Source organism: Lygodium microphyllum, chromosome 10 (genome assembly GCF_053477565.2).
Source record: "Lygodium microphyllum isolate KBCC chromosome 10, Lygodium_microphyllum_v1.1.10, whole genome shotgun sequence".
NCBI classification, from domain to species: domain Eukaryota; kingdom Viridiplantae; phylum Streptophyta; class Polypodiopsida; order Schizaeales; family Lygodiaceae; genus Lygodium; species Lygodium microphyllum.
This window is the reverse complement of record NC_141144.1, coordinates 66,572,438-66,589,811: the sequence shown is the minus strand read 5'-3', so window position 1 is coordinate 66,589,811 and position 17,374 is coordinate 66,572,438. Positions and strand designations below refer to the sequence as shown.

The following is a 17,374-nucleotide window of genomic DNA, read 5'->3' as shown; positions in this document are numbered from 1 at the left end:
ATTTATGTTAATGATAATTGTAATATGTGTATTATAATTATTAATACCTTAATATACTTGATTGCATATATAATAATTAATATGTATAATGATGCAGTGCTATAGTCGATTAAATATTTAATATTAATACATCAATTAATTATTAACAATAGAGGTATAATTGTATTTTCAGCTAAGATATTATATATTATTATGTATATGTTATTAATTATTATGAGAGAGAGAGAGAGAGAAGAAGAAGAAGAAGAAGAAGAAGAAAAAGGAGGAGAATAAAAAAATACGAATATAGTTTATGGGTTGTTAAATATATGTAATGTTATAGGCTCAATGTGCGAGGATAACATGCATGCCATGATAGACTCAATGCAAATAGAAATCGCCATATAATAATAAGTGCCACATCCTCATATATTTTATTTTCATGCATTTAAGAAATTGTGAAAGCTTTTAAAATTTGAATTATGTTGGCCACATCAAACTTCCCATGAACTCTCTTGCTCTGCCCAAGTGCAAAGGAGTAAGCGCGAAATACATACTTGCCATTATAAATATATGAAGCTCCAAGGACTCGTTTGTATGACGATTTTTCCTGGTCCTCGTTAGAGGGAGAGGGATGTTGATACAGCATCTGCCTCTTCTCGCCACCAAACGGATCGTGCTTGCATCCGCCTCCCCTCGCAGGTCCGAGCTGTTGCGTAGCCTTGTAAGTCTTCCTGCTCGTCCTCGTCCTCGTCCTCGTCCTCCTCCTTCGGCTCCTCTCTCCCTTCATCACCCGTCAATGCTATCATTTATCTTTTATCATTTATTTGAACTATGGAGCTTGCATTTTCCCGGGAATGTACGTCACCACAGGGTTCTAATCTGTCGTTCAGAAATTCTGTATTTTCAACCATCAGCTTACCGGATGATGGACTATATAAGCAAACTGTCCAGACGTACAGATGATGAACGAAGGATTTGTATGTGTTGCTGTGGTAGAAACTCTTGCGAAGCTTGTTGATTCTGGATTACGACACTGTCAGATGGATTGCGTAAGCAAATTCGTCCAGGCATTCCAGATGATGGATTATGTAAGCAAAAATGTCCAGACTTTCAGATGATGAAGGAAAGGTTTGAATTTGTTGTTGTGGTAGAAGCTCTGGTTAAGCCTGATAATTCTATATCACAACATCATCATACGTAAGCAAGAGGAGGAACAACGAGGATTAACAGGATAATGGATATGCAAGCAAAGCATCTGGTGAAGGGAATGACGACCATTAGAATGGATCCTTGAATGCTTGATTGATTGCCAATGGATGAACAATTGAATGATTGAATTCCAGCTCATGAGTTTTAAGTTTGGAACTTGAAGGACTTGAAAGCAAAGGGATGTACATTATATACCCAAATGGGTTGAAAACCCACCATGAAGTACCAAGGTAAAACCGTTACAGAATCGGGACCAAGGGTTACATATGGAAAGGGAAAATTCTACACCAACCCTTTTGACACTAAATGAAAGTGACATGGGCTTAGGTGGAAGGGTTAATGACCAGCTTGAGGTCCCATCGAGCAAATGGGGGACTATTTCGATGAATGGTATTGCTAGCAGTTGTTTTTTAAAAGAAGAAGAATGTCCATATTCAATGAACCCTAGGTAAAAGATACAATAAGAGCCATGTATAGGGCTTTAGAATAACATCTAAACGTTGAAGAAAGTCTAATACAAGGGCTGAATGAAGAGCTAGTTTGGCGGTTTAAAATGCCAAAGCACGTGTGACTTAAGGTGGAAGAATGTGCCGGAAACCCAATTACATAGAAAAGCATCTTTCCTCCTCATGCGCTCTAAATTACCCTATAGTCTCTCCTATCTCCCCCCCCTAAGAACGTGAGCTATCTTTATCCAGATCCTTGAGAGAGTCTTTGTAGTGGAGATAGCATGGTCGCATCTTGCAGTCTTGATGAACGTGCTCACATGCTGTGCAGAGATGAGGAATGATAGATTGCCTTGAATATCCTCATAATCATAGATTGGGGCTCAGTCAATGACCTGGGCCATTGAACTCCAACCGACTATCATTGACTTTGTTCTGTTGCGAAATGCTAACTTAAGAGCTCTCCTCCATACCTTTTGGGCTGTGTGGGGTAAAAAAAATGGTATGGCAAGCATAGAAAGCGCAAAGTGTACGACAACAAGTAGAACACCAATTGTGATAATATGGATGATACAATTAGGGGGACCTCGACCCTACATGTCTCAAGGACTAGGGCAAAGGTGACTGAGGATGATGTTGGAGCATGTCATACTTGTGACAGATGCTGAAATGCAGCAGCAGTCCACCAGTGGCTTTGACAGAGTTGGTGAATACGGCAGCAATAAGACACAAATCCAGCAGCAGATAATGCAGGTTGGGCTGTGTCAAAGATGATGTCAGCGCTTCAGGCAGTGCCAAGAGGTTGTATGACAGCAGGGCAGCCTGCAGATGCTGGAAACACAGCTGTAAAGATACCACTTGCTGTAAAACAGTATCCAAGCAGCAGAATGCAGGTGCGTCTCTGTTGATGATAGGTTGTGGGCCTGTGTGATTTTCTGGTCAGCAAAAATGCAGCCGAAAAAGTGCTCCCATACTGGCCAACTGCTCTGATGATGTCACCAAGCTGTTTGCAATCTCTAGAAGAGCTTGTAGCGGCTGGGATAGGTCATGGCAGCAGTACATTTATGTGGCAGCAGACAGACAGATACTCTAGTGATGGTGATGTCCTCCAGATGGGCAGCAGGCTGGGACCACCGACAGCTCCGGATGGTGTGTAGTGTGAGGGAAGAGGGCTGATTGTTAAAGAACGAGGGATGAAGGAAGCAATGAACAGCAGATTCTATTTATAGAGGGTTTTCGTGCATTTGTCCCACAATTAAAACATAATGCCATTTATTTTTGGTAACTAGCATTGAATGCATTTTAGGACTATTTTAAGGAGAATTACTTAGCGATTAATGCATACTAACTATGTATTCTTGCAAACTGTAATACTAGTGGCTCAACACCCCCCTCAAGCCCAAAAGCGATTGTGCCCAAGACAATGAGTAAGCCATGACTCACGTCTTCAACTTCTTCTATACCTGAAAGGTTCCACCCCAAAGAAACCAAGGTATCAGACCAAGGGTGCCTCGGTGGGCTGCCCAAAAGGCCTATCACGATCGTAGAGGTGATGGATATCTTCTTTCAAGCAGCCCAGTTTAATGGGTCCTAATGTTTTTTCTCCTTTTCCTTTTATGGCTCTAAATGAATAGTAAGACTTAAGATTTTTACATGCTCCATAAGAAGAATCATTGCAAGGTAAGGATGGGTTTACAAAGTGTAGAAGAAGTAATGATGAGGTAATGCTGCAGTAGTAAACATCATAGTGGATTGCCATAATGATGATGTGTTGTGCATGTGGTGGATGCAAGTCAATCACTCTGATGAGATGAAAGGGAGAGATGCTTACATAGTGCAAGGAGCATGGGTGGTAGTTTGCTTTCATAGGCTTTCCGCCCCATCCAAAGCGCTCCATTTCATGTTAATACAATTCCAATGCATGAGTGATGCAAGGGTAAATAAAAAATGTTATGCTCAAACAAATTGCTTTGCACATTGTAGTGTTACCACTTGAGCATTGCCTTGATAGGGGAAGTGCTCACTTGTCCAAGTGCCCTTTTACAAGTATGATAATCAAGACCCAAATGGAAAATGATATAGATGCATGAAGATATCAAGATCTTGTAAGCACCTAGAGAAGAATATTGGCTCCTCTCACCACCAAATAGTGAAAAGAGAGGTATCTCCTCTCTCCCCATCACGTGATATGAAAGAAGTATCTAATAAAGATGAGCAAAGTACATATCCGGCTAAAAACCCATAAAAAGAATGGCCTATAGGGTAGCCTTATGGAAAGTTGTAACTCAGCATGGAGGGGGAAGCCTCTATGCTATTGTGAAATTGTATACTCAACCAAAGAGGAGAAACGGATATAGGAGTATGATACTATTTAAGTCTTTGGAGTCCATTTCGATGAAAATGGTAGCTCTTTAGTTAGTTTCAAATTGGAACACAAGTAATAAGTACCACGTGAGACCATGTGTCATGGAGGCATGAAATTTTAATGTTGTGCTTGGTATTTTGTTTTAGATATTAATGAAATGCACATATGAGGTGCACATGTGATGTGAAAGTCAGTTAAGTTACAATGATGGGCTAAGGACCTCGAGATGTGTTGGGTATAAAGCCCCTTTGGGTGTAAACTCCCATTTAGCCTGTGTGTATAAACTTATGGGTGTGAACACACCCTTTATTTGTACCCTAACATATAAATATATTTTTTATTCTTTGTGTACCGTGCAGTACATTGGTACACTCTTACTCGATTCTCTCAGCTCTGAACTCTATCATTGCTCATTCTAGTCTAGCATTTTGTCAGCACTTCAGCTCAACAAACTGGTATCAGAGCTGTTGGTTATAGCGTTTGAGCTTCCCAAGAGTGTCATAGGTCGTGGGACAAGATCTAGTCGACAGACAACACTCGACACGTGTGGCAGATTAGGGTAGTGTGCAGCAGGTCGAGTTGAGGAAGAAGCGACCAGCACAGGTCGCACATGTTGAGCTGAAGAAGCGACCAGCACAGGTCGAGCTGAAGAAAAAGGCGACCTATGGGCAAGGGTACCACCAGGCATCAGGCGCACTAGTGGGTGACCAGGTTTGACACACGCGATATGGGTTGGCAGTCGATGGGGTTAGGTAGAGGCATTGACGTCACGTGTCAAGTCAACGTGAGCACATGGGTGATGACCAGCAGATAAATCTTTATTTTTGGTTGTGAAGTGGCTTATTTTAAGCCTTGGTTTGTGTGTGCAAGCACGGTCTTTAGACCAGTGCATCCTTATGCCTGAAAATTTGGGGGTTTTTCCAAATCTGATGCTGGTAATATATAACAAGATAATCTGATCAGAAATTTGCAGAAATTGCACATTGGTTCCAAAAATGTTGGGCCTTTTCTCATATCAATGAAATTTTGCTTAGCAGAGTCAAATTTGTTGACATTGGTGCAAAATTGACTTGAGATTTTTTGGGGCTTTTGCAAGATTTTGGCAAACTTTGCCAATTTTGCCCGTTTTATGGTCTCAGGTTTATGTATTAATGTAGATTTGTTAGTAAAATTTTGGGGCGCTGAAATTTGAGAATTTTAGTAAAAATGATGTCTGAAATGTACATTGGAAACATTGCTGATGCAATCTTGGTGCTGTAAGTAGTGAGATTCATCTCCCACTTGTGAAATATTGAAGAAATTGCAAAGAATCTTGGTTTCTTTTGAGTATCAGAAGTACTTGGTCACATATTTATGCAGTACATATGTTGGACAGCTCCCATTGAGGTGATGTATTGCTGAACAATCATTTTTGCAGCAGTCTTATTGATCATTTGCAGATCTGGGATCATTGCAGATGTACTCTTGTGATATTGTTGAAGTGGGAGTCACCTAGTAGTGATGTATGCTTTGAGTATGCGCTGAAATTTCAGTTATACTGCTGAAAGTCATCAGTTCTATTGCTGTACATGTACTTGGACTAAACCTTGCTCTCATTGACTGAAAATTTGGGCTGATATTAACTGAATATTCAGCTCATTGTTTATTATTATAAATTGCAGTATTGTTCTTTGGGTACACTGTTGAAAAATGATTGTAAATGCTTCAATCAGCAGTGACACTAAATCCCTTCTTGAAATCAAGAGATTTGATGGCATTGGTTTTGACTTGTGGAAGGATAGGATGCAAGGCATTTTGTTTCTCAAGGATTGTGATGATGCTCTTTTGGAAGTTAGGCCTGCAACTATGACAAATGAGGATTGGGCTAGACTCAACAAAAAGGCCATTGCATACATTAAGATGGTTGTATCTGATGATGTACTTACGGACATTAAGTGTCTTGATACAGCTCATGCCATATGAAAAAAGTTGATGGACACTTATGAAAATACAACTCCAGTAAATCAAGTGCATCTCATGTGCAAGCTTGTAAACATGGAGTTGGATGAGTTTAAGCTAGCATCGGAGCATTTGAGTGCTTTCACAGGGATTTTGAGCTAGTTGCAAAACTTTAGTCCTTCAATGATAAATTGAAGGTCATTTTCTTGTAGACGACTTTGCTTGATAGGTGGGAGTCTTTGGCTGTCTCGTTGAGCAATAACCGTGCTTTAACCTTTGATGGTGTTAGAGGCTCTATTCTCAATGAGGAGGTTAGAAGAAAGTTCAGTGGAGAAAGCAGTGGTTTAGCTTATCATCTTAGAGGTAGATCAGAAAAGAGGGGTAAAGCAAGAAATAAAGGCAAAAGTAGGAGTAAAAGCAAGGGCAAACAATAGGATGTCACCTGCTATCAATGTGGACGTAAAGGGCATAAAAAGCCCAATTGTCGCTACTACAAGAAAGAGCAAGAAAGAAAGAAACATCAAGGAAAGAAAAAGAAGGATGATAAGAAAGATGATGACAACTCTCCCTCAAAAGAAGTTGCAAAGGCACATGTTGCATCTAGTATGGTCATTGAAGAGCTCTTTGACACTGGAGAGATACTTGTTGCAACCTCATGTAATGATGCAGATATTATGGCAGCAGCAGGTGATATGCACATTACTAAAAAGGAGGTGATTGATGACTTACTTTCAGCTCATGATGGGCTGTCTCAATCATGGATAGTGGATAGCGGTGTCTCTTTTCATGTCACTCCCACTTTGGAGTCATTTTTTGAATACACTTCAAGTTGCCTTGGCAAGGTTTAGTTGGGCAACAATTATGCATGTGAAATAGGGGTGTTGGTACCATTCACTTGGCCCTTGAAAATGGCCAAGAGCTGATTTTGCATGATTTCAGATATGTATACGGCATAAAGAAAAGTCTACTATCAGTTGGACAACTTGATGCAAGAGGATATTTTACTACCTTTGGTGTTGGATATTGGAGAGTCCACAAGGGCTCTATGCTGAAGTTCATTTATAGATGGAACTTTGGCACAAAAGATTTGGTCATATGAGCCAGGAAGGTCTTTAGGTTCTCTCCTCTTCAAGGAGCTTTGATGTAAAAGGCTCTGGTCTTGACTTTTATAGTGATTGCATATATGGGAAAAATGTGAAGTCTCCTTATTACTCTGGTGTTGTTAAGAAGTCGAATGCTCTTGACTTAGTACATTCAAATATACGCACTATGCCTGATAATTCACATGGGGATAAATGGTACTTTGTCACTTTTATTGATGATTTCAATAGAAAGTCATGGGTGTATGTATTAAAGAGTAAAAAGGATGTGTTGGATGCTTTTAAAAAGTTTCACGCTTTTGTTACCACATAGAAAGGGCTTAAGTTAAAAGCTATAAGAACAAATAATGGGGGCGAGTATATTTCTAATGAGTTTAAAAGTTTTTGTGAGATGCATGGCATTAAGAGGGAGTTAATAGCCCCTTACAATTCCACTGTCGGAGGGGTTGTTGTCGAAGGTTGAATCCACCGGGGATTAGAGATAGAAGGAAGTAGAGATAGGAGATGGAAGAGAAGAAAGAGAATAGACAAGAGGTAAACACAACAAAGACAAAGCACAATGAATTGAATCAATATGTATTGAAAGAATTTGGAATCCTTGTACTACTCAGAAGCAATCTCCAGGCATTAGATCTCCTGGAGCTTCTTCGTAGAACAAAACGTGCATCAAAATTACAGCTCCTTCTCTGCTGCTCGGATTCCAAATTTGATGGCTCTGTTGGCTCCGAAAGGGGTTAAAACACTAGGACGCCTGGTCACGGATCTCCCAGATCACTCCTTTTTTCTCTTCCGGTTCAAACTGCAGTTTTCAGCCTGTTTACAGCCATCGCGACACGTGCGATTTCACCAATTTGTCTTTCTTATGAAAATCCCATAACTAGCTGAAAAAGCAACTTGCTTTTTGCATGCCATCCTAATTTAGAAGCTTTTTTAACTTTTTCGGATTTTTACCAATAAATAATATCAATAATAGGCTAAAATTATCCAAAAATCTAGTATTTTTGGATAATCCATGTAACTCACATTAATACTAATGACTCAGATCACATTGACTCTCTTGATTAATAAGAAGCCGGATGGTGATGCATTCCATGCTTTTTCACACTGTGTTCGTATAGCATCACGATCTGCTGCCCGCCCACTGTTGCACGCGTTGTCCGTTGGACTTGTCCGTCGGCTGCCTACTGTGGCGTGGTTGTCGCCTGGTTGCCTGGTGTTCGTTAGTGTTGCAGTCGCACGCTTGGTCCACGCTTGCTATAGTGGCCTGCTGTTGCAGTCGACTGTTGCTCCTGCTACCCACTTCATGCATGTTACGTTTGTTGGAGAAGCTCGTCAGCTGGTTGCCAGTCTGCCACTCTCTCCTCGCTAGAGCTTGGCCCCGTCGCTTGTGATTGGCAACACGATGCTTGCAACTCACGCGTGTGACTCTCTTGCTCGCCTTTGAGTTGTCTCGTCACCATGCTGGTCTTTTGCCTCAGCCTGATGATCGTCTGCAGCACCTTACACTCTGATATCAGTTTGTAGGGACCGATTAGGCATGGAGATCGAGACAGACTGTCCTATGCGCAGTGAGAGCCAGAGAGAGTGAGAGAGAGAGCAGAGTAGAGAGTGAACACATTTTCAGGTACAATGACGAGTGTGTACCTTTAGGTTTTTAGATAGATATATATGTGTAAGTACAAGTGCTAAGGGTGTGTTCACACGTGAGCACATTTAAAAGGCACTATGTCTTTATTCCCAACAGCTCTAATGCACTTTTCTTTATATCCAGTAAGTGCAAAGGAAACTAATTTAATAAACAATTAATATACAAAATAATAGAAAGGATACAAATTCTTTTTTGTTATGTTATGACAAGTTTGACCTATAAACATGGGTGTTGTTAATAAATATATGCTTGGTCATATTGGATGCATAAAAGGTTATGTGAGGTGTTGGATAGGTGGGTGGTATAAATAGATTAGCGGGTGGCTTGGTGCTACATGTGGCAATGAAGCGTGTGATGTGTTGACTCTAGGTGTTTGCTCCAAAACTTGTGTGGCACATGATCAGTGTGAGATGTATGTGTTGACTCTTGAGACAACAATAGCAAAAGGAAGAGACTCATGAGCATCAATGTGACTTGATCTTCCTTGAAGGTCAATCGTGCTATCTCAAGATCCAAAAGTAGCATTTGAAGCAATTTGGGATGTTTTCCCCTAAGGTAGCACCTCATAAGAAGAGACCTTTCCACATGATTAAGAAGTTAGTGATGTGACTTATGAGTTGAATCTATTTTCTAAGTGGGAAATGTATCCAAATTTTCACGTGAGTTATCTTGCGGAGTATCATGGGCCTATTCTTACTGCAGCCCCAAATTAGAAGGTGCCGAAGTTAATGGATGGTGACAGGCTTCATGAATTGTTGGTGCTAGAACAAGAGTTGCTTCATAAATAAAGAAGGGTGTGTGGTGGAAGGGGCTTCAATTATCTTGCTTAAGTTTAAAGGTTAAGTGATGCATGAGTGTAGTTGGATGAATCTCAAATTGTTGATGATTTTGACCTTTGTTTTGGATCTCCTAGGAGGCCACATGATTAGGGATAGCCACAGTTCTAAAAGGGCAGAATGTAATGCACTTGGATAGTGCATGTTCTGATGATCATGAGTAGGGCAGGATGACATGGTAGGAGAACCACATGGCTGGCAATTCCATGACAGGCTGCAGCAGCATGATAGTGTGAGCAACAAGATTGTGTGCAAGCTAGTCGTGATGTCAATGGTTTGTTGATATCAGGCTGTTTGTTTATGTTGTTTTAGTGGGGCATTTAGGTGATGGGGCAAGCTTAAAGTTGAAGTTAGTGTTAGAAAAAAGAAAAAAAGAAATATTAATGTGTTGGATTGCTCAATTGGAAAGCCTATTAATGGCAATTAGAAAATGGGCTGCAAGGCATCACGAGATTAAGATCAACAAAAAAAATATTCTCTAGTGATTGTGTGGAGCTACGAATCAGTGAAGAAAAGTCTACCTAGTGAGCAGAGTGTTTTTGATTGAAGCAAGTCTCTTGTAGGAATTATTTGATGAAAAAGATGAATGACTAGCATGGCTAGTTGTTGGTTTTGACCAATGTGCTTGTCCTTCACTTGATTCTCACCTTTTCCATGATCGTGGGTAGAAAGGCTTGTTCAATTACCATGGTAGCATTGCGGTTGGGACAAGTTTGTTCTTCCTGCAACAAAAGAGATACAAGTTAGCTGAAGGTACAGGTAACTTGGTTGCCCATAGTTACCAACTGCATAGTGGTAGCACAACCTTGATATGACTCGTGTAGGCCATTAAGAGTGATGGAAACAAGCTGATTTTTTGGGACCATTCCATCAATATTTAACAATTGCTTGATAAGATCTTTAAGACTCGTAAGATAAGCATTCGTATTTATGTCTTTTTCCATGTGAATGTCTTCTAGTTGCTTGCCTATGGGTATGAATCAGCAATAAATGATAATTTCCAAATTAAGAGAGAGGAAATAAATTGCAAAATATGGTGAATCACTGATTGAAGAGTCGTTAACCGCTTTAATGGAGTCAAATAAAATGAAATTAATAGTTTTCTCTTGCTGTTTTCTTGTTGAGAAGAGAGAAAAATATATGGAAAATAATACTTTTGTGAAATAAAATATTACCTGAACAAGGCAACGGTTAGCAATTAGAGATCAATGGTTGAGGATACTCTGGCATGTGAATAGCAATAGAAATAAATAATATTCACCCAATAAATGTACCCAAAATAATGCAATTTGTCTTCATTCTTGATGGAAATCAACATGAACAGTCCTATAAAGGATGTCTTCGATGCAAGCAACCGTAGAAGAAGATTTGAGGCAAAAGCCCCAAATTTTGGCAGCCCAAAAGTGAAGAAGCACAAAGACAATGTTAGGAGGGGTGGTTTGGATGTTGAGGAAGTGAAATTGGGGGAAAACCCCAGATTTTTTGACAAATTGAAGATGCAATTGCAGAAATTATGAAGAATTGGTACCCAAATGTTGCCCAATTAATGCCGAATGTCGTACTTGGAGCTAAATTGAACCTTGATTTTGATGAATTGGCCCGAATTTCAGAAAATCCCCAAATTTACCAACGAGATTTGGGTGGAATTGAGCTCAAACTGCGAAATGCCCCAAATTTTATTGGGAAATTGAAGAGGAAAATGGATAATTTTTGTGAAACTTTTACCCGGATGATGTTGAATGTCGTCAAAAGATGCCAAATGTTGCCCTTGAGGATGAATTGGTTTTGATGAAGAATGCTGAATTCTTGAAAAGCCCCAAAATTTTTGGGGAAATTTGGGTGAAATTTGTTCAATTTGATGAAAAGCCCCAAATTTGGGCGTGTTCAAGGTGAAATTCTGCAATTTTGAGAGAGTAGGAAGGATTCTTGAGAATTGCCAACTTTGTTGACAAATTCTAGGTTGAATTTGAAGGATTGATTGAAAAACCCCAAATTTTGACAAATTTGTGCTTGTCAAGGTGCGTGTAGGTGAACAAAGGTCTTGATAAGGGCTGAGAATTGAAACAAATAATTATATCCCTTTTTTAAAACGAAATTCAATGTGTTGGCAAACACAAGATATGGCACCAAGTTGAAAGGGTGTCAGCTAATGCGTTGGTTGTGGCAAGTGTGATGAGACAGTGTGTAAGCTGTTTGTGAAGACATAGTGACCAACTCATCAAGAACTTATAGGCCATGCTGGCGTGAAAGCGGCGATGAATGTGTGCAGGGCAGACAGATCAAGATGACAAGTCAAGGCAGTAGAAAGTGGCGGTTGGCACTTCATCAATGATGACAGGTGGTTGTAGCACACAATAGGTAGGATGCCTGACAGAGTCACATGGCATAGGGCAGGTGGGATGGTGTTTGGGCACACGAGGTGGATGATGTGTGCTGCTAACATGTTAGAGGGTGACATGACATAACTTGGCTGCAAGAAGCAAGGCAAGCTTGTGACAGGGCGCTCAAGTTAAGGCAGCAACAGGTTGTGGCTCTCCTTCAGAAATGTTGGCAGCTAGGAAGTGAGTGCTCAGCAGGGACAATGCAGTGTTTTTGTACAGGGCACTGATTTGAAATGCTAGAGTTGGAGCATGTTTGTGCACAGGTCGCATGTGGCATGTTAGTTGAGGCACGTTGCAGAATTCTTTTGAAACGATGGAATGGTGGCAACGGTGGTGGCATGGTGACATGTGATTGTAGACAGCCATTGGTTGGGGTGATGAAAGTTGGTGCGATGGCAATGGCTTTGTGTGGCAGCCAATTGAGGTGTGGTGCTCAATGGCAATAGCTATGAAGAAGATGATTGCGAGTGATGACGATGGAGGTAATACCATTGTTGGCCTAGGTGCGAATTAATTGTGCAATTAATTGATGGAGAATGAAAGATAATGCTTGAATTAATCGATGCACAATAACTCTATCACGAAATGAGAGGTGGTGTATTAATGAATAAGAAAGAGTACAATGCCCAAGGCGATCAAAATGAATAATGCCACACTTGTGTGCTAGTGATGCACTAAGTGCCTTTTCATAATAAAAGCTAACCCTAAATGGCTTAACCGTTGTAGGAAACCCTAATTGAAACCCCAATCCTAGTTTCACTTAGTGTGTAGGACACAAGGGGCAACACTTGCATTTAATGGTAGCTGAAATGCCTAGAGAGCCCGAATCATGGATCAAAGGGCATCAATGCGTAGCCTATGAGATGGCCTACATGTAGATGCAAATCAAGGTCGGAGTATTGAAAAGTAACAGTTGGATGATAAGATTGTTGGCTAGAATTTGGCTTTCAAGGCATCTTCCTAAGTCAAGAAGTGTAATTGAATTTGTTTTGCAAAAGTGTTTGCGGTCAATAGCTCTTAGAAAGGAGGAAAATTGCAGTGATATCACCTGAGATGCCCTTGATTAGAGGAGAGAAGTCCATATTAACTCTTATTTTGGTGTGATGTTTTTTTTTTTTGGGGGGGGGGGGGTAGTGTTCATTTGTTTTTAGATTTTCTATGAGTTATCTAGTTCCTTCTTTGCTAGATTTTATGGATCTTTGGTAATTATGGTTTTAGGCCACTATACTCTCAATACATGCTGCCTTTCTTTCTTGAGTTTAGTATGAGACTCAGTGCAGTCTGGACTGCTAGAGGTCACCCTTTTAGACATGGTTTTCTTTGTCTTGTTTTCATCTATCTCCACTTTTTGTAGTTTGTAATTTATTGTGATGTTTCCCTATATTGAAAATTGTGCTCTTTTAAAGGGGTCTGGAAATGCTTGATCAATTTAGTCTGTAGTACATACCTTGGTACAGCTATGGCCACAAAATCAAAACACCACAAAAGAGGGAACAAGCTCACTTGTACAATGAAAAAAGAAAGTACAGTGGTTTTGCGAAAAAGTGTTATGTACTGTGTGTATACTGGTATCAATTCTTGGTGCATGTTTGATTTTAGTAAATATGGCTGCAATGTATTCAAGGGGTGCTAAATCCTTTATGCTCTTGCAAGGGTACATGCCTTCATTGTTGTGAAGTGGGCTGTTAACCTTAAATTGACATTTTGCAGCGCTTTCTATAAAATCTGAATTGATCAGTTTTTTAATTTCTTTAACTTACATATCTTTGGGCAGGGACTGAATGTAGAAGTGATCCCATCGACATTTGATGAAAACCTTGAAAAGTCCTCCTTTCCATCAGCAGGGGGTAAGCAAATTGAATTTAGCTGCAGCAGTTCTTACAAAATATTTAGAACCTCCATTAACATGTCTAGCTGATTGTGCTCTCTTGTTCCCTTGTGCAGATTATGCTGCAGAAACTGCTTTGCATAAAGCGATTGAAGTCTCTCAGCAGATCCACAGGGTAAATAGAATAGTTGCTGCATCTACAGGATGGAAAGAAGAAAAAATCTACACTAGCTTATCTTCAATAGTAGCATGAAATTTGAGATATGAAAGTTCCATCAGGATAGGCTTTCACTGGAGATTGATAATCGGCCTTTCACTTCTAGTTTTTCAAGTCATTTTTGGAAGTAATCTGCAGCTCTTGGAATGGCTGTTTAGTAGTTGGCAGTTTTGCATGAAAGGTAGCTGGAACATATAGCTAGCAAATTCTGCGTGAATTATCCATATTAGCCTTTCAACTAAATAGATAGAAATGAGATTCATGAACTTTGAGAAACTGATAGGATGGTATCATTGCTGAAGGACAATGATAGTATATTGGAATGAAAACAGAAAAGCCCATGCCTGTCTGTGGCAGATGCACAAACATGAGTGTGCACAGAGTTTTTCAACATTGTTCATTGGTTCGTCAGTGTGCAAAGAAGATTGTCCTTACAGCATTGGTTATTCACAAAAATGTCAACATTGGTGGAAAAACACATCCACATGATAAATTTTTCACATCACGAACTTGGCAACTATCACACAGTGATTGTTGCAATGAGCATCTCAAGAAAGTGTTGGCATTACAAGGTTGGGTTCCAAGGATTGTGTGGTTCCCTTCTTTCAATATCGTCCAGAGCACCCATATATAGTCCAATTGATGATCTTGGATATTATTATGTGGGAAAAACCTTGAATGGAGTGAAAACCGACCATGAAGTACAAAGATTAAAGAAGTCCAAATGCATGTTACTTTTGATGGAAATTGAGATGCAAAGGAGTCAACATCATGAGAAAGATGAACATGATGAGAGAGAAGGTAGAAGTGAGAAAAGTGGAAGTGATACTGAATGCACTGTATAGGTGGAAGGCTTTAAAGAGGCTGAAAAATAGGAAATGGTCCTTCCTAGACGGCTTGTTGACTTGTGGAAAAGGAACTCAGGTCGGCCTTGCAACAGGAGACAGGACCAAGGCCAAAAATGTGCATGGATGTAAAGCTATAGAAAATCAAAGATCCTCTCAGCAGCATATTAAGGAACATGAACCAGAATGAGCTAGTAGGCTACGCACATGTACAAATGAATTAAGGGGGAAAAAGAAAAGGTTTGCTCTCAAGATAAAGGAAATCATGTTGGTTCAACTTGTATAGTAAATCCCAAAGGCCGCAAAGAGATAAAGCCCTGGTGAAAATGGACGCTACAATGTTTGAGTAAATATGCTCTTAATCCAAATGTTGCTACTTTGATCTGCTTACAAGGACTACGCTAATGGACCTTTGCTAAGCCAAAGCAATTGCACTTTGATTGTCAAAGTAGATGACCATGCCCTAATTGTTGAAGAAGTTGAAGCAGATACAAAGAGATCCAAAGTAGCATCATGGTAGCCTTTTATGTCCTTGACTTAGCGAATACCAATGATCTTGGGTTGATGGAAGTAGGGGCCTCCTGGATTTCTCAAGGAAGGCCTTGCTCATCATGTATGTCTTAATCGACAAGCAGATATTCACCATTGTTGAGGGCAAGAAGGGATGATTACAGCTGGTGAGTCGGGTTTCATTCATGTCTTTCAAAGGGTTCAAGTAGTAGGCAGGTAGCATGGTAGTTCGAAGTATGAGCTTGACCATGGCATACCTGTCTATTCCCACATTTATATCAAAAAACAAGGGGTGGAGTCCGCCTTTCTCAACTGCTTTCTTTTGACTCAGCAACAACATCAAGAGATTTAGATAGTTATAGATTGTCACAAAGGCTAGATTTGGGCAATTCTGAAACATGTCTATAAACTTCTTGAATGAAGGCACCAGGTGCCTCTCTTGAAACTTGAGATAGCCTCAGGTTGACTGGCTTTCAGGTTGAATATCAGGAGAAAGTGGTACCTTCCATGTGTGTTGGGGTTGTAGTCAACACTATGCCTTCGTGGGTATGATAAATGAATGGGATCTCCTCTTTCCTTAGGCAATGCTCCATAGAAGGCCATCCATGCCTCATTGCTCTCTTCCAAGATAATCTCTCTCCAAGCTGGCTGTGACTCGAAGCCAAGTACTAGTCTGTTGGGAACAAAGGTTCACTATGCCTTTTACAGTGTTGGAGTGTGAAGGCACCCTTACAGTCTTGTACTTTATATATTATCAAAACCTAAAAAGTGGTACACTCATCTTTGTATCGAACATCAAGTGTGTTGTGCTCACACTCCTCCCAACTGCTCCCTACTCTCTGTGCAATATCTAACGCACTCACCCTCAGCTCACTCAGTCCTGATTCATGTCAAAGCTAGTGACGGCGTCAGGCTGCGGGACAGGTGAGCATCTCCACACTGGCACATAGACTTGTGTTGTCGCACGAGTTGCAGGTGGGCAGGAGTTGTAGGTGTCGTAGGCGGGTAGGTGCTGCAGGAGTCACAGACGGGCTCGATGAGTAGCAGGTGGCAGTGTGCAAACGCCGCAGGGCACATGATAGGTCGACGGGAGGTCAGGTAGTTGACAACACATAGCTAGGTGGACGGGACCGGCACTGCCACCGGCGACTAGGACTAGTGCGCCACGAGACCTGCATGCGGTGACCAGTCCATGGTGGCCAGGCGATAGATGGGACAGCAGTCAAATTTTTTTTAATTCTGAAATTTCTGTTTTCTCTCCCTTCTCTACTAGTGTTCAACACAGAGGCACAAAGTGAAATTTTGCCCAAGAAAATTGGGGCTTTTCTCTGATTTGGGGATTTCAGTGCGGGACAAGAAAATCCGACTCAGAAATTGCACATTTGGTGCACATCTGCGTGAGAAATTTTGGGATTCTTACATTTTAGTGAAATTTCTTCAATTTCACTAAAATTTGTGCACTCTGAACCTAAAAAATTTGGGGCTTTTGCAAAATCCCTTCAATTTGTGCAACAAATGTTTGGTACATGCACTTGGGTACATCTATTGATGCAATCTGGACGGATTACCCTTTAAAATTTTGGGGCTTTTGATCAAAATTGTCAAATTTGTGCCTGGGAATGCCTTTAGAGTAGAAATTGTAGTGAAAATTTAGGGATTTCACATGTAACTGGTGGCTTGGTCCCTAAATGTGTCAGTAATTGCTTGAGAAGTACAGTCTTGTGGAAAAAATGTGGAGTGCCATCATTGTGGCAAAAAAGGGCACTACAGACGGGATTGTTTTCAATTGAAGAAAGAGAAGGGAAAAAACAAAAACACTGAAGCCAACAAGGACAGCTAGCTTGCAAAGAAGAGCAATGTGAAAATAGAAGAGGTTAATGTAGTCACTCATGATACTGATAGTGATGGTGATGTACTTCTTGCTTCTTCTTTGAGTGCACATGCATTGATTACAGATTTTGAGGATGATATGCACACTTGGATACTTGATTCAGGTGCGTCCTTTCACGTCACACCACATTATGAGTGGTTCTTTGATTACAATGTTGGTTTACGTGGTGTTGTCCACT

The 17,374-nt window shown here is 40.5% G+C and overlaps 1 protein-coding gene across 15 annotated transcripts in view; it reads left to right on the top strand.

The window, feature by feature from the left end:
• Positions 1–510: 510 nt before the first annotated feature.
• Positions 511–17,374, top strand: part of LOC148030108 (uncharacterized) — an 86,805-nt gene continuing 69,941 nt past the window's right edge. For 11 of the 15 annotated variants that reach the window (XR_015692133.1, XR_015692134.1, XR_015692135.1 and 8 more), the window contains exons 1-4: positions 565–703; positions 897–1,070; positions 13,680–13,752; positions 13,850–13,908. Coding sequence is in view for 12 of the 15 variants with exons in the window: in XM_087686373.1 (XP_087542499.1) it covers positions 942–1,070; positions 13,680–13,752; positions 13,850–13,908 (261 nt within the window). In the remaining 3 variants the exon portion in view is untranslated. Of the gene's footprint in view, positions 704–872; positions 1,071–13,679; positions 13,753–13,849; positions 13,909–17,374 lie in introns of all 15 variants that reach the window. The other 4 variants (XM_087686378.1, XM_087686370.1, XM_087686371.1 and 1 more) reach the window with 4 other exon arrangements.